This window comes from Meleagris gallopavo, chromosome 14 (assembly GCF_905368555.1).
Source record: "Meleagris gallopavo chromosome 14, MGAL_WU_HG_1.1, whole genome shotgun sequence".
Taxonomy (NCBI): Eukaryota; Metazoa; Chordata; class Aves; order Galliformes; family Phasianidae; genus Meleagris; species Meleagris gallopavo.
This window is the reverse complement of record NC_139417.1, coordinates 19,097,509-19,113,552: the sequence shown is the minus strand read 5'-3', so window position 1 is coordinate 19,113,552 and position 16,044 is coordinate 19,097,509. Positions and strand designations below refer to the sequence as shown.

At 51.7% G+C, this 16,044-nt stretch overlaps 2 protein-coding genes across 5 annotated transcripts in view; one reads left to right on the top strand and one right to left on the bottom strand.

Moving 5' to 3' along the window:
• LOC109369986 (uncharacterized) overlaps positions 1-14,221 on the top strand; it is a 27,502-nt gene extending 13,281 nt beyond the window's left edge. Inside the window, exons 2-4 of one of the 3 annotated variants that reach the window (XR_014886269.1) lie at positions 70-268; positions 1,645-1,907; positions 2,403-14,221. Coding sequence is in view for 1 of the 3 variants with exons in the window: in XM_085235535.1 (XP_085091661.1) it covers positions 220-268; positions 1,645-1,907; positions 2,422-3,036 (927 nt within the window). In the remaining 2 variants the exon portion in view is untranslated. Of the gene's footprint in view, positions 1-69; positions 269-1,644 lie in introns of all 3 variants that reach the window. The other 2 variants (XM_085235535.1, XR_014886268.1) reach the window with 2 other exon arrangements.
• The window catches only part of LMCD1 (LIM and cysteine rich domains 1), a 22,868-nt gene continuing 18,075 nt past the window's right edge, over positions 11,252-16,044 (bottom strand). For both annotated transcript variants that reach the window (XM_085235533.1, XM_085235534.1), the window contains exons 5-6: positions 14,871-15,086; positions 11,252-14,663 (exon numbers count right to left, since the gene is read on the bottom strand). In XM_085235533.1, the coding sequence (XP_085091659.1) occupies positions 14,505-14,663; positions 14,871-15,086 (375 nt within the window). In that variant the 3' untranslated portion in view covers positions 11,252-14,504. The remainder of the gene's footprint in view (positions 14,664-14,870; positions 15,087-16,044) is intronic.

Here is a 16,044-nt window from a genome sequence, read left to right as displayed (position 1 = left end):
GAACTTGAGAGACGTGGGAAATGATCTTCGGGTGGTGATTAACGAAGGTGCTCTTCTGTTTTGTTGAAGTGACTCCACGTAGTTTGAAGCAACCGAGGTGTTGCTGTGCATCGTCACTGTGAGTCCCTGCGGGACCTGAGTCGCTTTTCGGTGACTGTTTCAGATCCCATCTCCTCTGAGCTCTGAAATGTGGGGCTCCCACGTAAATGGCCATCGCTCATGGCGATGCAAGAAGGAGCAGCACTGTTGGCTTGTTCTGCTTTTAATCGTAAGTCAATTTCTTCTGTAAGTTGTCCACACAGTGGGGTGAGCAGAGAGGCCTCAAGAAACCTCTCAATCTAGCAGTGCTGCTGGGACAAGTGGTGATGAGCCTTGAGCTGTGGGGTCCCTGGCACAGCTGGCACCCAGTGGTGGCCATAGAACCAGTGCTGGTCCCATAGGAGCCAGCACAGAGCCCACAGCCACCCCTACAGTGCAGGGATTCAGTTAATTACGCTGATTGATGAGTCAGCTTTGGGCAGGAGGCACAGCGAGAAGCTGGGAACTGTAACCAATTCCATCATTTATTTAGAGGTGATCTTTAGCAAATGACAAAGCAATCATAATTACCGAGTGAAATACCAGGGAAATAATTTCCCAGGGTGTACTGAAAGCTGCAGGTAGCTGTGGCTGTCATTGCTCCTCTTACCTTTTGGCACCCTGACAATCATTAGCTGATATCATGATTTCTCTCTTAGAAGCTGATTTTGAATAAACATTACCATTCCACTCCATCTGATTCCTGCTAGGATGTGTCAATCTCTGTTGCTCCTATTAAACACAAAAGCAGAATTTCAGCTAGAACATACCGTCTTTTTGCCCACAGGAAAGACAAGAGCTCCCATTAAGAATGAGAGTAAATTGAAAGACCAAAATAAACTTAGAGGGAGACGGCTTAATTTTCCACGTGGTCTGTCAAAGCTGGCTCTTCAGCAGATTTCTGTCTTCCAGCTCAATTCCAGCCTATAATTTCCACTTCTCAGCACCAAAAGCAGCTTGCTCACCACCCCGAGCATCTTTTCACTGCATGGGAAAGCAGGTGCAGGGAATGTCCTGCTGTGCCAGACCCCTGGCACTATGCAGCACCTCCAGTCTGCCTTCTGCTGGCATCGTCCTCACTGTTTCAATTTTGGAGCTTGCTGTTGGCTGCAACCAAGAGGTTTTGGAGAGGAGGAGGGTTAGCGTGCATCCAGTGCCTGCCTGGGGAACCCAGCATGGGGTGCCAAGCAGGTGGGAGGGGAGTGAGGCAGTGCTGCCTGTGTCTCAGAGCTGGGACGGCCCTGCTGAGCACAGGGCTGTAGGGAGAGATTTCCTGCACTGGGTGCTTTCCTTTCTTGTGCTCCGTCATTAAATGATGCCTATTGACAGAGCCATTCTCAGTCCAGCTCTGCAGTTTCTAACTGATGCCGTTCTTCTCCTGCTTTATTTATCACTTTTCATGGGTTACTACATTAGCTATAACCATCTATTTTAAAATCTATCCAATGATCAAATCCAGTTGTGAAGGTTTCCATTTTAAAGCACCTGGTACCACCCCTTGATGGCTACTTCTGCCAGTGTGGCTGTGGGGTTGGGATCCTCACCCCTCTCTTTGTTTTTTTCCAGCACCTGCCTTACAGCATCTCTCTTACAAAGCCTGGGAGAGCTGCAGGCCTGGGGTTCAGTGCAGCTCTTGTGCTTACAGCACAGATGAAGATGAGGCAAACAGACCCTGGGAAATTCAAGAATGTGTAGAGGAGCAGGAAGACACCTATTTAAAAAGAAACTGCACCACCCTGCTATCCTCCCCTGTGACTCCGCATCCATCTCATGCTGCATGGAGCCTGGCCAAGGATTTGTGCAGGGGCGGTGCTGGCAGGCCTGAGCAGGTCAGTGCGTGGCTGGGGAGCACTGCCCCGGTGTCTGCCATTGAGATGGTGGCTGGGCGGGCATGGGAAAGCATGGTGGGGGTTGGAAATCTTATAAAAGAGAGCCATTCTGCCAGCTTAAATGGGATGGTGAAAGAGGAGAGGAGCATGTGAAAGATGGGGGAAAAGCATGTAGCAGAGGCTGACGCTTCAGAGTAAGTGGGTAGGAAATTACTTTGTGAAGGAAGTGTTTTCCAATGCTGTTTCCAAAAGAAAAAAATAAGTTTTTTAATGTGCAAAGGGGATGAGTGCACCTGTGTGTACAGGGAGGTGTAGGGGCAGAGCTGGGGGCTGCACTCCTGTGCAGGGCTTTGCAGCAGCTCCAGGAGGTGCCTGCGGTGGTGGTGTGATGCGGGGGCTGCCAGGCTGCATGTGTGCTGGTTTTGGAAGGGCGCTCGAGTGCACCAGCAGCGTGCACACGGTGCTTTGTGTATGGCTGCTGTTATCTGCAAATAGGCCCTCCTGCTCACATCAGGCCGTCGGCATGGAAGCGTGGCAGATGCAGCACATCTGGAGGGCTCCGCACTGCTGGCACCGCTCTGCGGGGCTGCTGATGGCTCTGCAGCAAAAGAAAGCGCAGGCACTGATGGCCTTTGTATCGCAACACACGTTTGAAAGGGATTTTGGATGCCTGGTTCTGTACTGGTTACTCAGCCATGATGTGCCTGGCACAACGGCGCTGGGCAGCCAGGCTCAGCCACGGTGCCGCACTGCCCTGCAGAGTGCTGTGCCCCAGTTCCAGCCATGGGGCAGCCATAGGGCTCAGGTGCTTCTCCACAGCAGCGCACAGGAGCTCATCTTGCCTTGCTTGGAGGGCTACATGTGGGGGAGCAGTGAGCCAGGCTGGCTCTGCACCCTGGGGAGACCTCACAGCTTGTGGCTGGGCAACAAAACCATTGAGAGACCCAAACTGCTGCAACATCAGCATACCAATGGGTGTTGCTTGGTGCACCTGGAAGGTGTGTTGTTAAGAAAAGCAAGAGAGAGCACATCAGTAGATGGCAATGCCCCCAGGTGCCAAGCAGCTCGCTGGGCTGGGAGTGCAGAGATGCGGAAGACCACACAGCACCGTTACAGCAAAGGGGGATGAAATGTGGGTGCTTTTCTTTTGACTCACAAATGATGATGGACCAGACAGTTTGGATAAGCAATCCAAATAGCCTAAATAATCATTGGGCCAGATCCTTTCGGGACTGAGCAGTTGCTAATGGTTGTTCAGAAACAAATACAAAATCCACTTCATCCTCATGGAGTCATTTCTGAAGCATGAGATAAACTGCATCCTCTGCTGCCAGGGTGGGGAGCACAAACAGTGCCCTCTTAGGACACCACACCCTGATGCTACCATGAGGCCACCTCGGGCAGGAGCTGGCTCTGTCTGCATTGCCATACCCGGGGGTGCTGCGGCTGTGCCCAGCTTACCTGCTTGAGAGGGGGTTTGAGAGCAGCACTGGGCAGTGACAAGCAGCCACAGACGATGTCAGCCCTCCTGCGCTCTGAGAGTGCTCCTGCGTGAGCAGCATCAGATGGAGCATCCCCATGTGGAACATCTCTGTAAAGAGCATCCCTGTATGAGCACCTCTGTATGGAGCAGCCCTGGAGGGAGATCCCTGTATGAATCAGGTCAGTATGAGTGTACCTGAAGGAAGCACCCCCCACAAGGCACATATGGAGTGCTGACGGTCCCCTGTCCTGGTCCTGCAGTGCCCTGTGTGAGCCTCCCACATGCTGTGATGGAGGCCTGGCCATTCCTGGCATGTTTTCAGTAGAAGAACATTGGCTATATTTAGATCAAAAATAAATACATTCTTGGCTGGTGCAGGATTTTTAATGCCTGATGAATTACCAGAACTTCTTTCACAGGAAACTATAAAATTCCTTGGGGTGAGCGCTTGCCTCTGCCCAGGCTAAGGCAAACAGAGCTCTGCCTGCAGCAAGTGCTGGTGGGATTGTTATTAATAACCACACTGCTGTGTTTGTTATTGGTGCTGCATGAGAACGAGGAACAGAACCTGCAAGTGACACCGAGCATCCAAGTGTAGAGCAGAGAATGCTTCCTCATGGAGGGCGAGGAGCGCATCGCTCACAGCTCGCTGTGTTCAGCTCACTCTCAGGGCATTGGGAAAGCAGTGCTTGCCTGCTCAGGGGCTGTGTGCTGGCACAGTGTGGCAGAGGCCTGCTGTCTGGGTCTGCCATTGCTTTTCATTGGCAGGAGCACAGAGGATGGGCGTCTTGGTGCTGCTGTGCCAGGTGCCGGCAGCAGTGCATGCCTGTAGGGGTGGCTGAGGGCAGCTGGGGATGCTGCCAGGCACTCCTGGAAGCATGGGGACAGACGGACATTTCTGTGCTGACAGATGGACACATCCTCCAACACAGACAGACATTTATTTCCTCTGGCGCTGACGGAGCTGAAAGGTGTAATGCTGTTTTACAGGGCCAGGGGAAGGCCTTTTATTCTAAAGCTGCTCCCAGCACCGTGACAGGGGTTTCTGGTCCTTCTCCATCCCCATTACTTCTCCATGGACTTGCCTGCCCTGCAGCCCCCCTTGCTTGCATGGCCTCCCATGGTACACACAGACTGTAGCATTGGCAGAACAGCAGATTTACTAAAATGCTTTCATTTCTATTGCACGATTATTTTACACGGTGCATTCGTATAACCTGGCTGTGTGGCAGAAGGCACAAACTCTGCCCAGCGAGGCTAAGGTTTCTCACTGCTGTCCTCATGCCTGAGTCTTTGAAGTTTTATAAAGAGCTCAATCTTTGGACAAAGCAGCCAGTAAATCATCTCCACTAACTGCAATTCCATCCAACAAATACACCGGCCTGGCTGCAGCAGCGGCACTTTGAGCTCAATTTCACCCTAGTGGTGGAGCAGCACAGAAGTGCAACAGACAGAGGAATGGGGATCTCCTGCTGCCGGCTCCTCCTGCCCCCAGAGCCTGCCGGGTCCCCCAGGGCCACCGATGCGCCCACCCCACCCCGGGCTCTGCTCCCCCCCCGGGTGCTGCACACTGCCCTCCTGCTGGGCACCGCTCCGTTCCCCCTGAGCTCCTGGCTTCTAGCACCAATAAAATCCTGTTTCTTCCTTCTGCTAGAGCAGGTTGGCTGCTTTAAGCTGAAAAGCCAAAAGCACGCTCTTCAAATATTGATATTTTCCCAGGAAAAAATAATCTGCGGTGCATTGATCTGTCCATCTCTCTTAGCACCGAAATTCTTCACATTCTGACCTCCTGACACAGCTCGCTTTTGTGGAGAAAACTGCCCTGTTTTTTCTCTCGCCTTTCCGGATCCTGGAGGCTTTTTCCAGCAGCCTGAGGTTCTCAGCATGGTAATATCATATCCGTGTTTTGCTCTCAGTAATCATCAGCTCAACTCCCATTTTAGGACATATTTTCTCTAAAACGCTGCCTTACTTGGCTTCTTCCTTCTGACGGCTCCGTTACATCACCGCCGGGCAGCCCGCTCCAAGTATTGCCCCGGCTCCTCAGGGCCGCGCTGTGGGACGGGGACAGCGGCGTCCCCTGATGTCAGTCACCCCTCTCCCTGCCCTCCTGCAGCAACATTCCCGCTGGCCATGCCGGGGTGGCAGCGTCTTCTGCTGTCCGGGCCCGACCTCTTTTGCCCTCAGAATAGCAAGAAGGCAGCTGCGCGGCTTTTGCTCTAAAGCCCCAGGCTGCCATTTCCCCTCGTGGCAGTGCCCATTTCCCCTCGTGGCAGTGCCCATTTCCCCTTGTGGCAGTGCCCATTTCCCCTCGTGGCAGTGCCCATTTCCCCTCGTGGCAGTGCCCATTTCCCCTCGTGGCAGTGCCCGCCTGGGAGACAGGCCCCAGCTCCTCCTGCGGTGCCGGCGCTGCCCCTCGCCCTCCTGCGGCTGGGACGGGCTGCTCCCTGCTGCTGTGTCCTTCGCTGTCTGACATCCACAGCCACGCTCTGCAAATCTGCTTTTGGCCCAAACCCCACAGTGTAATGTCCAGTGCCAAGAGTTAATTGGAAATAAAAAGGGTAATTCTGAAAGATCAGATGAAGAGGGATATTTCTGGGTTAGAGGTATTTCCCGATTACATCAACCCAAACAAAATAAAACCCACATTTTAATGACTCCTAAGAGATAAACCAAATTATTTTCAACATTGACGGATGAATCTGACTCATTTGGCTGTGAGAAGTGGCTTTGCCAGCTTGTGCAGAGGGATGTCTGGTGGCCAGGCAGCTGGGGATGGGGACGGGGACGTCCCCTGGCACCTGCAGGTGGTGGTGGCACCCGGTGCCCATCGCCCACAGAGGGGCCTCGCGGTCCCCGTGTGCACAGCCCCATTCTGCACTGGGGTGGGAGGTCTTGGGAGCACATCCCAGGTGCAAGGGATGGGGTGGAACCCGGGCTGGGCCCGGCCGAGGGAAGCACACTTCTCCAGTGCACGCTGCTCTATTTATAGTGAGAAACCAGAGAGTGGAAAAACATCACAGAATCCATATTGGAGGCAATATTCATGAAGGAGCAGCAAAAAATCGCGGTAATCCCTTTGGCAGCCTCGGGGGGGCCGGAGTTCCCTCGGCTTCCTGCATCTATTTTTGAGACAGAGCAGCTCAGCTGCTGGAGGCATCGACCCGGAGCACGGAGCACAGGGAGCTCCTCTGCTGCAGAGCAGCACTGTGATCTCTGGGCGCTGTGAAGGAAGGTGACCCGCAGCCCAGCCCCTGCTCCCCCCCCAGAGCTCTGGGCCTCAGCACCAATGGGAGCTGCGTGCTGCTGCACAGAGCGGGTGGAAACCAGGGATGCGTTGACTGGCACAGGCACCAGGAACGTACAAAGTAAATTGGATTTGGTTTGGGGATTAATGAGGAAAATCTAGGGAGGCTCCAGAGCACATCTGAGAAAACACGATAGTGGGAGTTCACTGCAATGCTTCAGCCGTGGTTTTATCTTAACTGTTTGGCATTTGTTTGCCCAGAACCAGAGCTGCGATGGGCAATGTCACCTCCCAGGGGATGAGGCTGCGCAGTACAAAGCACTGCTGTGGCCCTCTGCCTCCGGGTGGGAGCTGCATGTCCCAGTCAGGCTTTTCACCTCTGCCCAGAGTGCTATCAGCAGCCCCAGTGATGGCACAACTGCGAATCTCCTGCTCTGCTGGAGCTCCTGCTGAGCTGCAGCCCCTTCTGCTTCCTGCTGGCTGGGAGTGGGCTCTGTGTGAAGCAGATTTAATATGGATGGCCTTGCTGCCCAGACCCTTTGGAAACGGATTTTGTCAGGGGCCCAAAGCAATGCAATTGCTTCTGCTACAACAAAACGCAGCTGGTTTGGGTTTTCTGATTTATCCCCTTGATCCTGGCCGTAAGGGGCTGTTGTTTGCCAGCCCATTGTTTCCCCATTGAAAACAGATGGTAGGGGGTGAAAATCCGATTGCATTCACTGCAAAGCACTGACTGACCACCAACCTGCTGGCTGGGGCACTGTGGGGGCCTGCTTCTATCCCTGGATCACCCCAACCCTGTGATGGATGTGGACCTGGGGACGAGGTGCCAGACAGACAGATACATGGATGCCAGCAGGGCCCGTCCCTGTGCCTGCTCTGACCTCACACTGCACAGAACTGTCCCCTCACTGCCTTGCAGAGGATAAGCAGAGGAATGCTCACCACCACAGCACCTTCCTAAGGCACCAATTGGTGGATAAGGGGCCTCAGGGAGGGCATGTTTCTGCCAACATCGCATTTTCACTGAAATCAGTTGAAAGTCAGTTGTTGAATCTTGGAGAAGGTGTTGATACTTAGAAGTTTGTCCTAAGAAAAAGGATCAAAACTGCTCTGCTTCCTGCCCTGGACAGCTCTCAGCACTCCTGACAGCACTCCAGGGCACTGTAGCTCAGCACCCTGCAGCAGGCAGAGCACTGAGCATCGATGCCTCGAGTGCTGCATCCCGGGAACATTGTGCCCAACGCTCAGGTAAATCCTAGCACACGCTAAACAAGGCAGAATATGCTCTTTCCTTGCTGGTAGATTTCTGCTGTAAACACCAAGATTTGAAACTTTTGTTCTTTTGAGGGAAAAAAAAAGCACCTGTCTTAAAGCATGGGGTGTCGAACTTTTCCAACTTGTTTGCACTGAAGAATGGAAGGGCTCTTCCCAGTGTGTTGAGGGGCACTGGGGTCCTGCAGCAGCCCCTTAGGAATCGGCCTCCTGGGGTCAGATCACCCCCCAGGTTGGTATTTAGCACCGCTCTGGGGTTCTGCTGAGCTGCCACAACAGCTGAGCTTGGCATCTTCCCATGGCCGCCCCTCTCTGCATTGCGTTCAGCAGCCGAAGCGCAAAGGGCAGCAGGAGGCAGTGCTGCTGAGAGCTGCAGGGAGAGGTCCTTAAAGCCTGCTCTGTGAGCAGATGCACATACCTCAGTGCTACTTCTGTGTACAGCCGCCCCGGAGCCCTGAGCTAAAATTTGCAGTGCTTTCAGAGAAGTTCACAAGGGAGACCTCAGCCCAACATGCAGGTTTGTGACTTCTGTCAGCACAAGGACCGTCGACTGCTGCTCCAGTCGTGGCTTTCAGCTCACAGCCCATCCCACACTTACAGAGGTGCTCTGGAGTCATACAGCTGGGCGCAGAGGAGGACATTCCCAGTGTGGATATGTCAGGGTAACACCTCTGCATCCTTCGGGGAGGGTTAACATTTGGACAGTGTTAATGCATAGTAGTGCTTCTGGGTTTACATTGCTGCCGTGCTGCTCCCTGCCAACCTGTGTGCTCTGCTCCCCACGTGGCACGGGCCCAGCACTGGCACTCAGGATTTAAACAAAATACCCATTAATATCTGCAAGAGTCATGCCTGAGTAATGAGTGCAGGAACAGGACACCATTATGGGCTGCGAAGGAAAACAATTAAGATCAGCCACAGTATTCAGAAGGCAGCTCTGCAAATATCCTTTTCCTCTCTCAAGAAACAAAGAATGTTTCTGAGGTTGCTTGGAGCTGTACTCTGAATATTCATGGAGTGATACCGGCCTGTTTGCTGTGGGGGTGAGGAAGGCCACATGCTGTAACCTTTGCTTTGCAGCTCAGTGCCTCATTTCCTGCATCCTTAGAAAACCAACTGACAGCCACAGAGCATTGGTGCCAGCAACTGCACGGTGGCATCACAGCGTGGTTGGGTTAGATGGGACCCCTCTCCCAGCCCCACCCTGCTGCGTTCTGGCTTCCCCCAAGCTCAGGCTGCCCAGGGCCCATCCACAGCCTCGGGCACCTCAGGGATGTGGCACCCACAGCTCTGCAGCACTGCTGGGGCCTCACCATCTTGTTAGTGATGAATTCCTTCTGGCATCTGAACTAAATCTCCCCTCTTTTAGTTTAAGGCATTCTCCCTTGTTCTATTGGCATGCATGCTCTCTGGGCAGCCCCCAGCTGGGGACATCGTGCTCCCCACACCCTGCCCAGGGCTGTGCTCTCCCCACACCCTGCCCAGGTTCCACTCTTGGTGCTTGCCAGGCAATGTGGTTTGGCAGCACAGAGCCTGGAAACACCCATGGAAAGAGCCTGGGGGAACAGCACAGCTCTGTCCGGCACAGACACGCTCTGTGCTGCGCTTGGGGAGTGGTGGCAAATTAAAGGCTGAGAAACAAAACATCTGATTTTGGTCTGTGGTATGTGTATGTGCAAGGCCAGAAGGAAGCGTGCTCAGGGCTTTGTTTTGCCTTCCTCCCTCTCGATTCCCAAAGGATCAGGACCACGTAAGGCCATGCAGACACCTTACACGACCTATGCACAAACTGACCAACTGGTTGTGGAGCAGCTCAAACATGAGGGGACTCCAACAGCACAGCTCTGCACAGGAAGCAGCTGTGCATGGTTCAGGGCAGTGCCTTCAGCCCCCTGCCCCCATCCCTATCCCCTGCCCTCCCTGCTGCCCCATCCTGGCTCTCTACAAGGGCTGCTTTTCCAGCCCTGCCAATCTGTTTACTCAGGTGGCCTCAAGGGAAGGTTCTGGCGAAGCACTAACAGGCTTCAGCTCCAAAGGAGATCTTTATTCACTGCTCTGTCTGTTGGCCTAAGCCTTGTTCGGCTTTTTCATTCACAGTCAGAAGATGCCCATGTCCGACCTATCAGCTCCAGCTGTGGGGCACAAAGGGATACCTGGGCGCCCAGCACCACGATTTGCTCAGAGGGCACTTTGTTTCCCTTGCAGACAGAAGCTGCTTCCCTGCAGTTTTGCTCTGTTTCTCAGGAATGCAGTGCAGGGATACCTAAAGCTGTGAACACAGCGTGGGAGGTGGAGGAGCAGCATGCAAGGTGGGCACGGGGTGATGGCAGCTGGAGATGGCAGTGGGCAGCAGCCCCCAGTAAGGGAGCAGCACAGCACCTGACTGCCCAGAGATTTACTTCCCTGCTGATTTGGCTGAAGAAGTGGAGTTAAAAAGTAAATAAAGCTCAAATTAGATTTATATAGACATCATTAAACTCATATTTATAGAATAACACGTACCCATATGAACTTTATTTAGCTTGACAACAGCAGCAGCTGCTGCAGGGCTCTGGGAGGGTGCTTCCCCTGAAACGCAGAGCACTTCCTATCTGATCCTGCCCCTCTGCATTTTTCCCCTCTGGAGCTTTAAAGAAAGTTGTAGCGTGGTGTTTATACAGCCACCTCAGCCTGCCTGTAGTTTACATTTTTCTCACCTGAAGCCACTGAATTTTGAGTGATTTTAATTATAGAATCTGAAATTCACATTTCCAAATAGAATGGAAAAGCCCATCCTTAGCTCGGCTTCTCTGCCCCTGCTGGAGGTGGCATGCAGTGTGTCCAACTAAAAGTACAAAGGAGAAATAAGAAGGCAATGCCTCACTCACACTGCCCAGAAACCCACACTTTTGGCTGATGGGGGCACAGCAGGGGTTAAATGCCCAGAGCATATCGACACCCAGGCTGGCACAGCAGTGCTTGGTGCAGGGCAGTGCCATCCTACTGCTGCACCCCTGCTGGCCTTGGAGACACCGCAGGACAGCCAGGCAGCATCTCCCAACAGCCTGCGCCTTGCTGCTGGAAAAACTCTCCTGAGTAAAATATTTCTGGGAAAAAAAAAAAAAAAAGGACCACAAACAAGACAGCATTGCAAGTATTTGTAGATTCAGATCTGTTAAACTTTGAAAAACTGCAGCTCACATCTGCCAGCAGCCCAGCCTTCCTCCTGCAGCATGTTCAGTGGAGTAGTGTGAGCTTCCTACTGCTGTGGTGCTGTGCTGTGCAGGGCTGTTCTCAGCTGGCGTCTCAAGGCATTCTGTACCCACTAAATGTCATACACAAAGCCAACGTAATACAGCATTCTCAACAGAAGAGCTTTTATTTGAAACAATGGACTGGAAACAGCTGTGGCACAAGGTGCTTTCAGTTGTCACACAACACAGTCTGCCTGGGGGCAATTCCTGCCATACGCTGTAACCTTGTGAGACACCTCCGTTTCTATCAGTTTTCTGGCAGGATGCTCTGTGTGCTGCCTGCCGATGACTTTTGGCCAGGCAGACCAGCAAATCTGCACAGATTTGGCTTTCTTAATAACTGGAGCTCATGCATGCAGGAGGTGTGCAGCAGCCTCTTTCGTTCCAGCTGATAAACCCCGCGACAACGCAGCATCCTCACCCAGGTGAACACCTTCTCATGCCTACACCGAATTTCAATTTTACTATCAAAACTAAAGACTCACATATGGTTTGAGCTGCTAGATGCATTAATTTCACGCTTCTGCTCCTGACACTTGAGAGGCACAGGATTTTGCTAAGCTGTTTAACTGCAACACATTTTTCAGCAGGCAGTATTTTACAAGCTATAGAAATGCCTAAAAAGGCTCGAGTGGACGCCAGCAGTCCCAAAAGCCTGAAGCAAGCATGTATATGCTGAAAGTGGGACTACATTGAATTACGAGTTATAAATCATGAAATCAAGGTCCAAACCAGAACTTTTTTTTCCGAGTAATGAAATAAAGCCGTTAGCAATGGAGGATTGCATTAATGCAAATGAAGTGGATGCTACCAGGTATGGAGTATGATCAGAACCCAGCAAGATAAACTCATGACTAAGGCACTTGTGCTGAAGACAGTCTTTATGTGCAAGATGGATGTGAAGCCAGGACAGTGCAAAGAGCCGAGCCTTTGATTCCATTACAGACAAGCGAGACCAGATGCAGCAGTAAGACAGCAGCTTCATTTCCCCAACCACTGTGAGAAGACAGATGCCCACTTGGCATCCATCTGGGAAAGCCTGGCCTCCCCAAATTCCTCTGCATTGACATTTACCCACCACCCACATTCCTCTAAAGCCAACACAACCAGAACCTCCACCTAAGCCTCTACAATTCCTCTAACTGTGGAGGGGTGGACAGACAGCCCCCTCTGCCCAGCACATGGGGATGAGGAGCAGCTCTGGAGAAGCACTTTGAGGATCCCTGAGCACACCCTGCTGCTGAAGAAACACCCCAGCTGGGCCGAGGACGGGCTCACCCCCTTCTCTGCTCATTGCAACACAAACACACGGCAAGGACAACGCAGCCAACCAAGGCAAAACAAAGCAAGGCAAAACACACCCAGTGAGAGGCCACAGCAGCCTGCTGGCAGTTGTTATGCAGTTAATTTTCTTTCACCTGTAATAACTGGATGTTTTATTGATTTTTCTTGCACTTGATTTGTTGCTGTTCTGAAGGTGTGTGTAATGGCTGTGCACCTATCTCACAGGGAAATCACTCTAAGAGGTAACTGGCTGCACGTGTACATGGACAATGACTTCCCATCAAGGAATGCTGTTTAGATGTTAATGTCTTTGCTGAAATGTTTCTTTCCTAAGTGATTCATGCTATTTCTCTCACTGCTTACACTGAGCGTATGCATTTTTGGCTGCCTTAACATTGTAGGGTTTAGAACTATGCCGTGTCCTTAAAAATAATTTACAAAGATTGGCCATTTCCATGTAACAAAACGAAGAAGAGGCAATAAAGCTAAGCACTGGATTTTATTTTTCAGTTCCACTTTGCTTATAACTGAAGTGCCTGTATGTAAGGCTGATCCAAGGAAGCTTTATTATTCCTTCTAGCACAACTTCAAACACAAAGTCAAGGCATCCTCTGGTGGCTTGTGGCTGCAAGCATATGGAGGTGTCTTACATCACGTCTGTCTCAACTGCCCTAAAACAGTGACCAACTCTGCTCCTCCCATGGTGGGGCACAGCACCCCTGTGATGTGCATGCAGTGCAGGCACAGCTTCTACCAACACCCACTGGCAAGTTACTCAGTCATAAGTAAGAAGATCCATGGAGAGCCTGGAGTGGACTTTAAAGAGAGAGACCAGCAATTTCCGCAGTAGAAGGAAAACCTAGCAATTGTGAGCTCCTTACACACATCTGCAAAAAAATATTCCAGTTGTTTCTGGCAAAGAATGTAGACATTTAGTATAAGAAAAAAGACTGAGCACACCAACGTTGGCCAGCCTGGCCTCGCTGGCATTTTCTGTGACTAATAAGCGTTGCATGACTTAGGAAATGACCATCAGCAGCAGAGATTCAGTGCAGATCCTGGAACGATGTCACCCCAACAAGACCTAGAGCACAGGGCTGACCTCGCTCAGTGTGTTCATCCCTGCTGGATGGAGTCACTGACATACTATGGGGGAAAAAACTGGTGTTGCAGCATTTCAGGCACCAAGAAGCCAACAGGGCAGATTAGGCTGGAAAGCTGTTTTCCATAAAACTCCTGCTCAAAAAACAGCTGAAAAAGTTCCATACTTTAAATGCTTAACTACCTCCAGTGTATGGCAGGAGCACAATGCCTCTCTGTGCAAACACTCCCTTGAAATAACAGACGGTAGGAGGCAAGCAAGATAAAACTGGGAACAGGGGTTGGGTGAGAACTGCCAGAAGTGTTTGCATTCCAGCTCCATGGCTAAAACCCAGACTGGCGGAATTAGTTGGCTGCCCAGCACTCACCTGCCCTTGGGGAGATCTGCATGGCTCCGTCTCACCAAGGCTAAACCAATCGCTCTGTGTGCCATCTTGTTACTTGCTTTTACATTATTGTACACGTTGGAGAAAGCTACAGCTACATGTTACTGCAATTCTATATTGTGTGCTTTCAGAAAGTGATCACTCGGGTTAATCAAATTGTTCAAAACCATTGATTTAGTACAGTTGTCATCATTCTGTTAGTGCGAGACTTCCAGTACGGATTTCAGAAGGTAAAAGCAACCCTTGTTTCTGACCATGACCATAGGTTTAGTGTGCCAAAAAATATTTCTGAAAGAACACTGCAAGATTTTAGTCATGAGAAGCTTTGAGAGACTTTGTAAAACAACACAAATCTCTTCTCAGTGCCCCCCTAACAAGATATGTGGATACATCACACCCCACACGCACACACATTTCTCCTGTTTCCTCCCCTAGTAAACTTCTTTCTTCAATCTCTATTGGATGCAAAGGGGTACTTGGTTGCTTGCAAGCGAATAACCAGACTATATATTTTTTTTTTAACTGTCCATGTTTCTTGTCAAATTACCCCATCTCCAGCTCGGCCTCAAGCACCTGCAGCTGCACGGCTCAGAGGCGCTTGCTCCGGCTGCAGGTCGCGCACCGCAGGCTGCCCTTGTCCAGGCTGAAGGCTTTGCCACTCAGCAGCGTCTCGCACTCCAGGCAGGCGAAATGCTTCTTATGCCAGGCCATCCCCTCTGCCCGCTGAAACTCCTCCGAGAAGATGATCTACGGGACAAACACACGCTGCTCATTTCCGCCATCCCACCGGGGCGGGCGGCCCGTGGCAGCGGGACGGAGACGCCGCGGGCTGGAGGAGGAGCAGGGCCAGTCTGCCACACAACACACAGCACCCGGAGCGCCGTCAGCACCGTGCCCCGGGCCCAGCTCCTCCCAGCCAGCACAGAGCAGCTTGCCTGCCTTCCCAGCCCGTACCTCGTCGCAGCCGGCGCAGCGCGGCCGCAGGCTCTCGCAGTAGTGACGCCCGCACCAGGCAGCCCCGCTCTTCCAGAAGTAGATGAGGTCGACGAGGGGCTCGGCGCAGCGGCAGCAGACGAAGCAGGCCGGGTGCCACAGCCGTGCGTATCCTGCCCGGTCCGCGTACACCACCGGGCAGTCCTCCGGCACCGCCTGCTTGCAGGTCTCGCAGCGCTGCAAGAGAGAGCGTAACGCTGATGCTTCTGCTGCAAAAACTGCGGCAGTGGCACTGCTGCCTGTGCTGCCTGGCTTTTTAGACACTCTTGTTCATGGCATCTTTTTGATGCATCGTTCCTGTCCACCATGTGGTAAGCTTGGCAAAACAAAACAATGCATGCAATGGCAAATGCTTCCCACTACAAAATGGTCTGAAGGGACCGCTGTGCTCTGCTCGACATCCCGTATTGCCAAGGACAGGGGAAACAAAGCATGTAATCCTGCACTGCTCAGGCTGTTTTTGTCCTAGCTCTTGCTCAGTGAAGATAAATTTAAGAATGCCAAAGCCAAATTTCAGCTTGAAAGGCACAGCAAGCAGAAAGCAGTCTGCAGTGATGCTATAGAAACAGTGCAGTGAGGTGAAAGAGCAAGAAAACACTGAACTGAAGAGAAAGAGATGTGTGCAGCTCAAGGAAAGGACTAGAAAAAATGTCTTAATCCTGTGGTGGGGCTCAGTGACACTGACAGAATCACAGAGCACTCGTGGCCAACAAGAGCAACATCTCCAACTGTATTGTCTTCTGTAAACATTTGGACAGCATTAAGCATGGATTGAGCACCAAATCTTAATTAAAAGTCATTATAAATGTGCATCTGCCAGCCCTCATCTGGAGCAGTGCTCGTGGCCTTCCAGCCAAGCCCTTGGGCAAGTGAGACTGGCACTGCCCACTGCCAGCTCCATAAATGCATGGCCTCAAGGGAAATCCCCCAGAACAGCCAACCTGTGCTAAAATCCAAATGTTATCTGAGAGAAAGTTAAGTCATACACAGTGCATAAAAATGCGTCGTGTCAAAGACAGATACTATGCACAGAAATAAGGAGCTTCGGTCTTTTCTAATTACTTCTTAACAAGTACGTATCTACATAAGGCAGATGTCACTCTGCAGGTTTCAGCAGTGCTCTCAGTTTACAGCG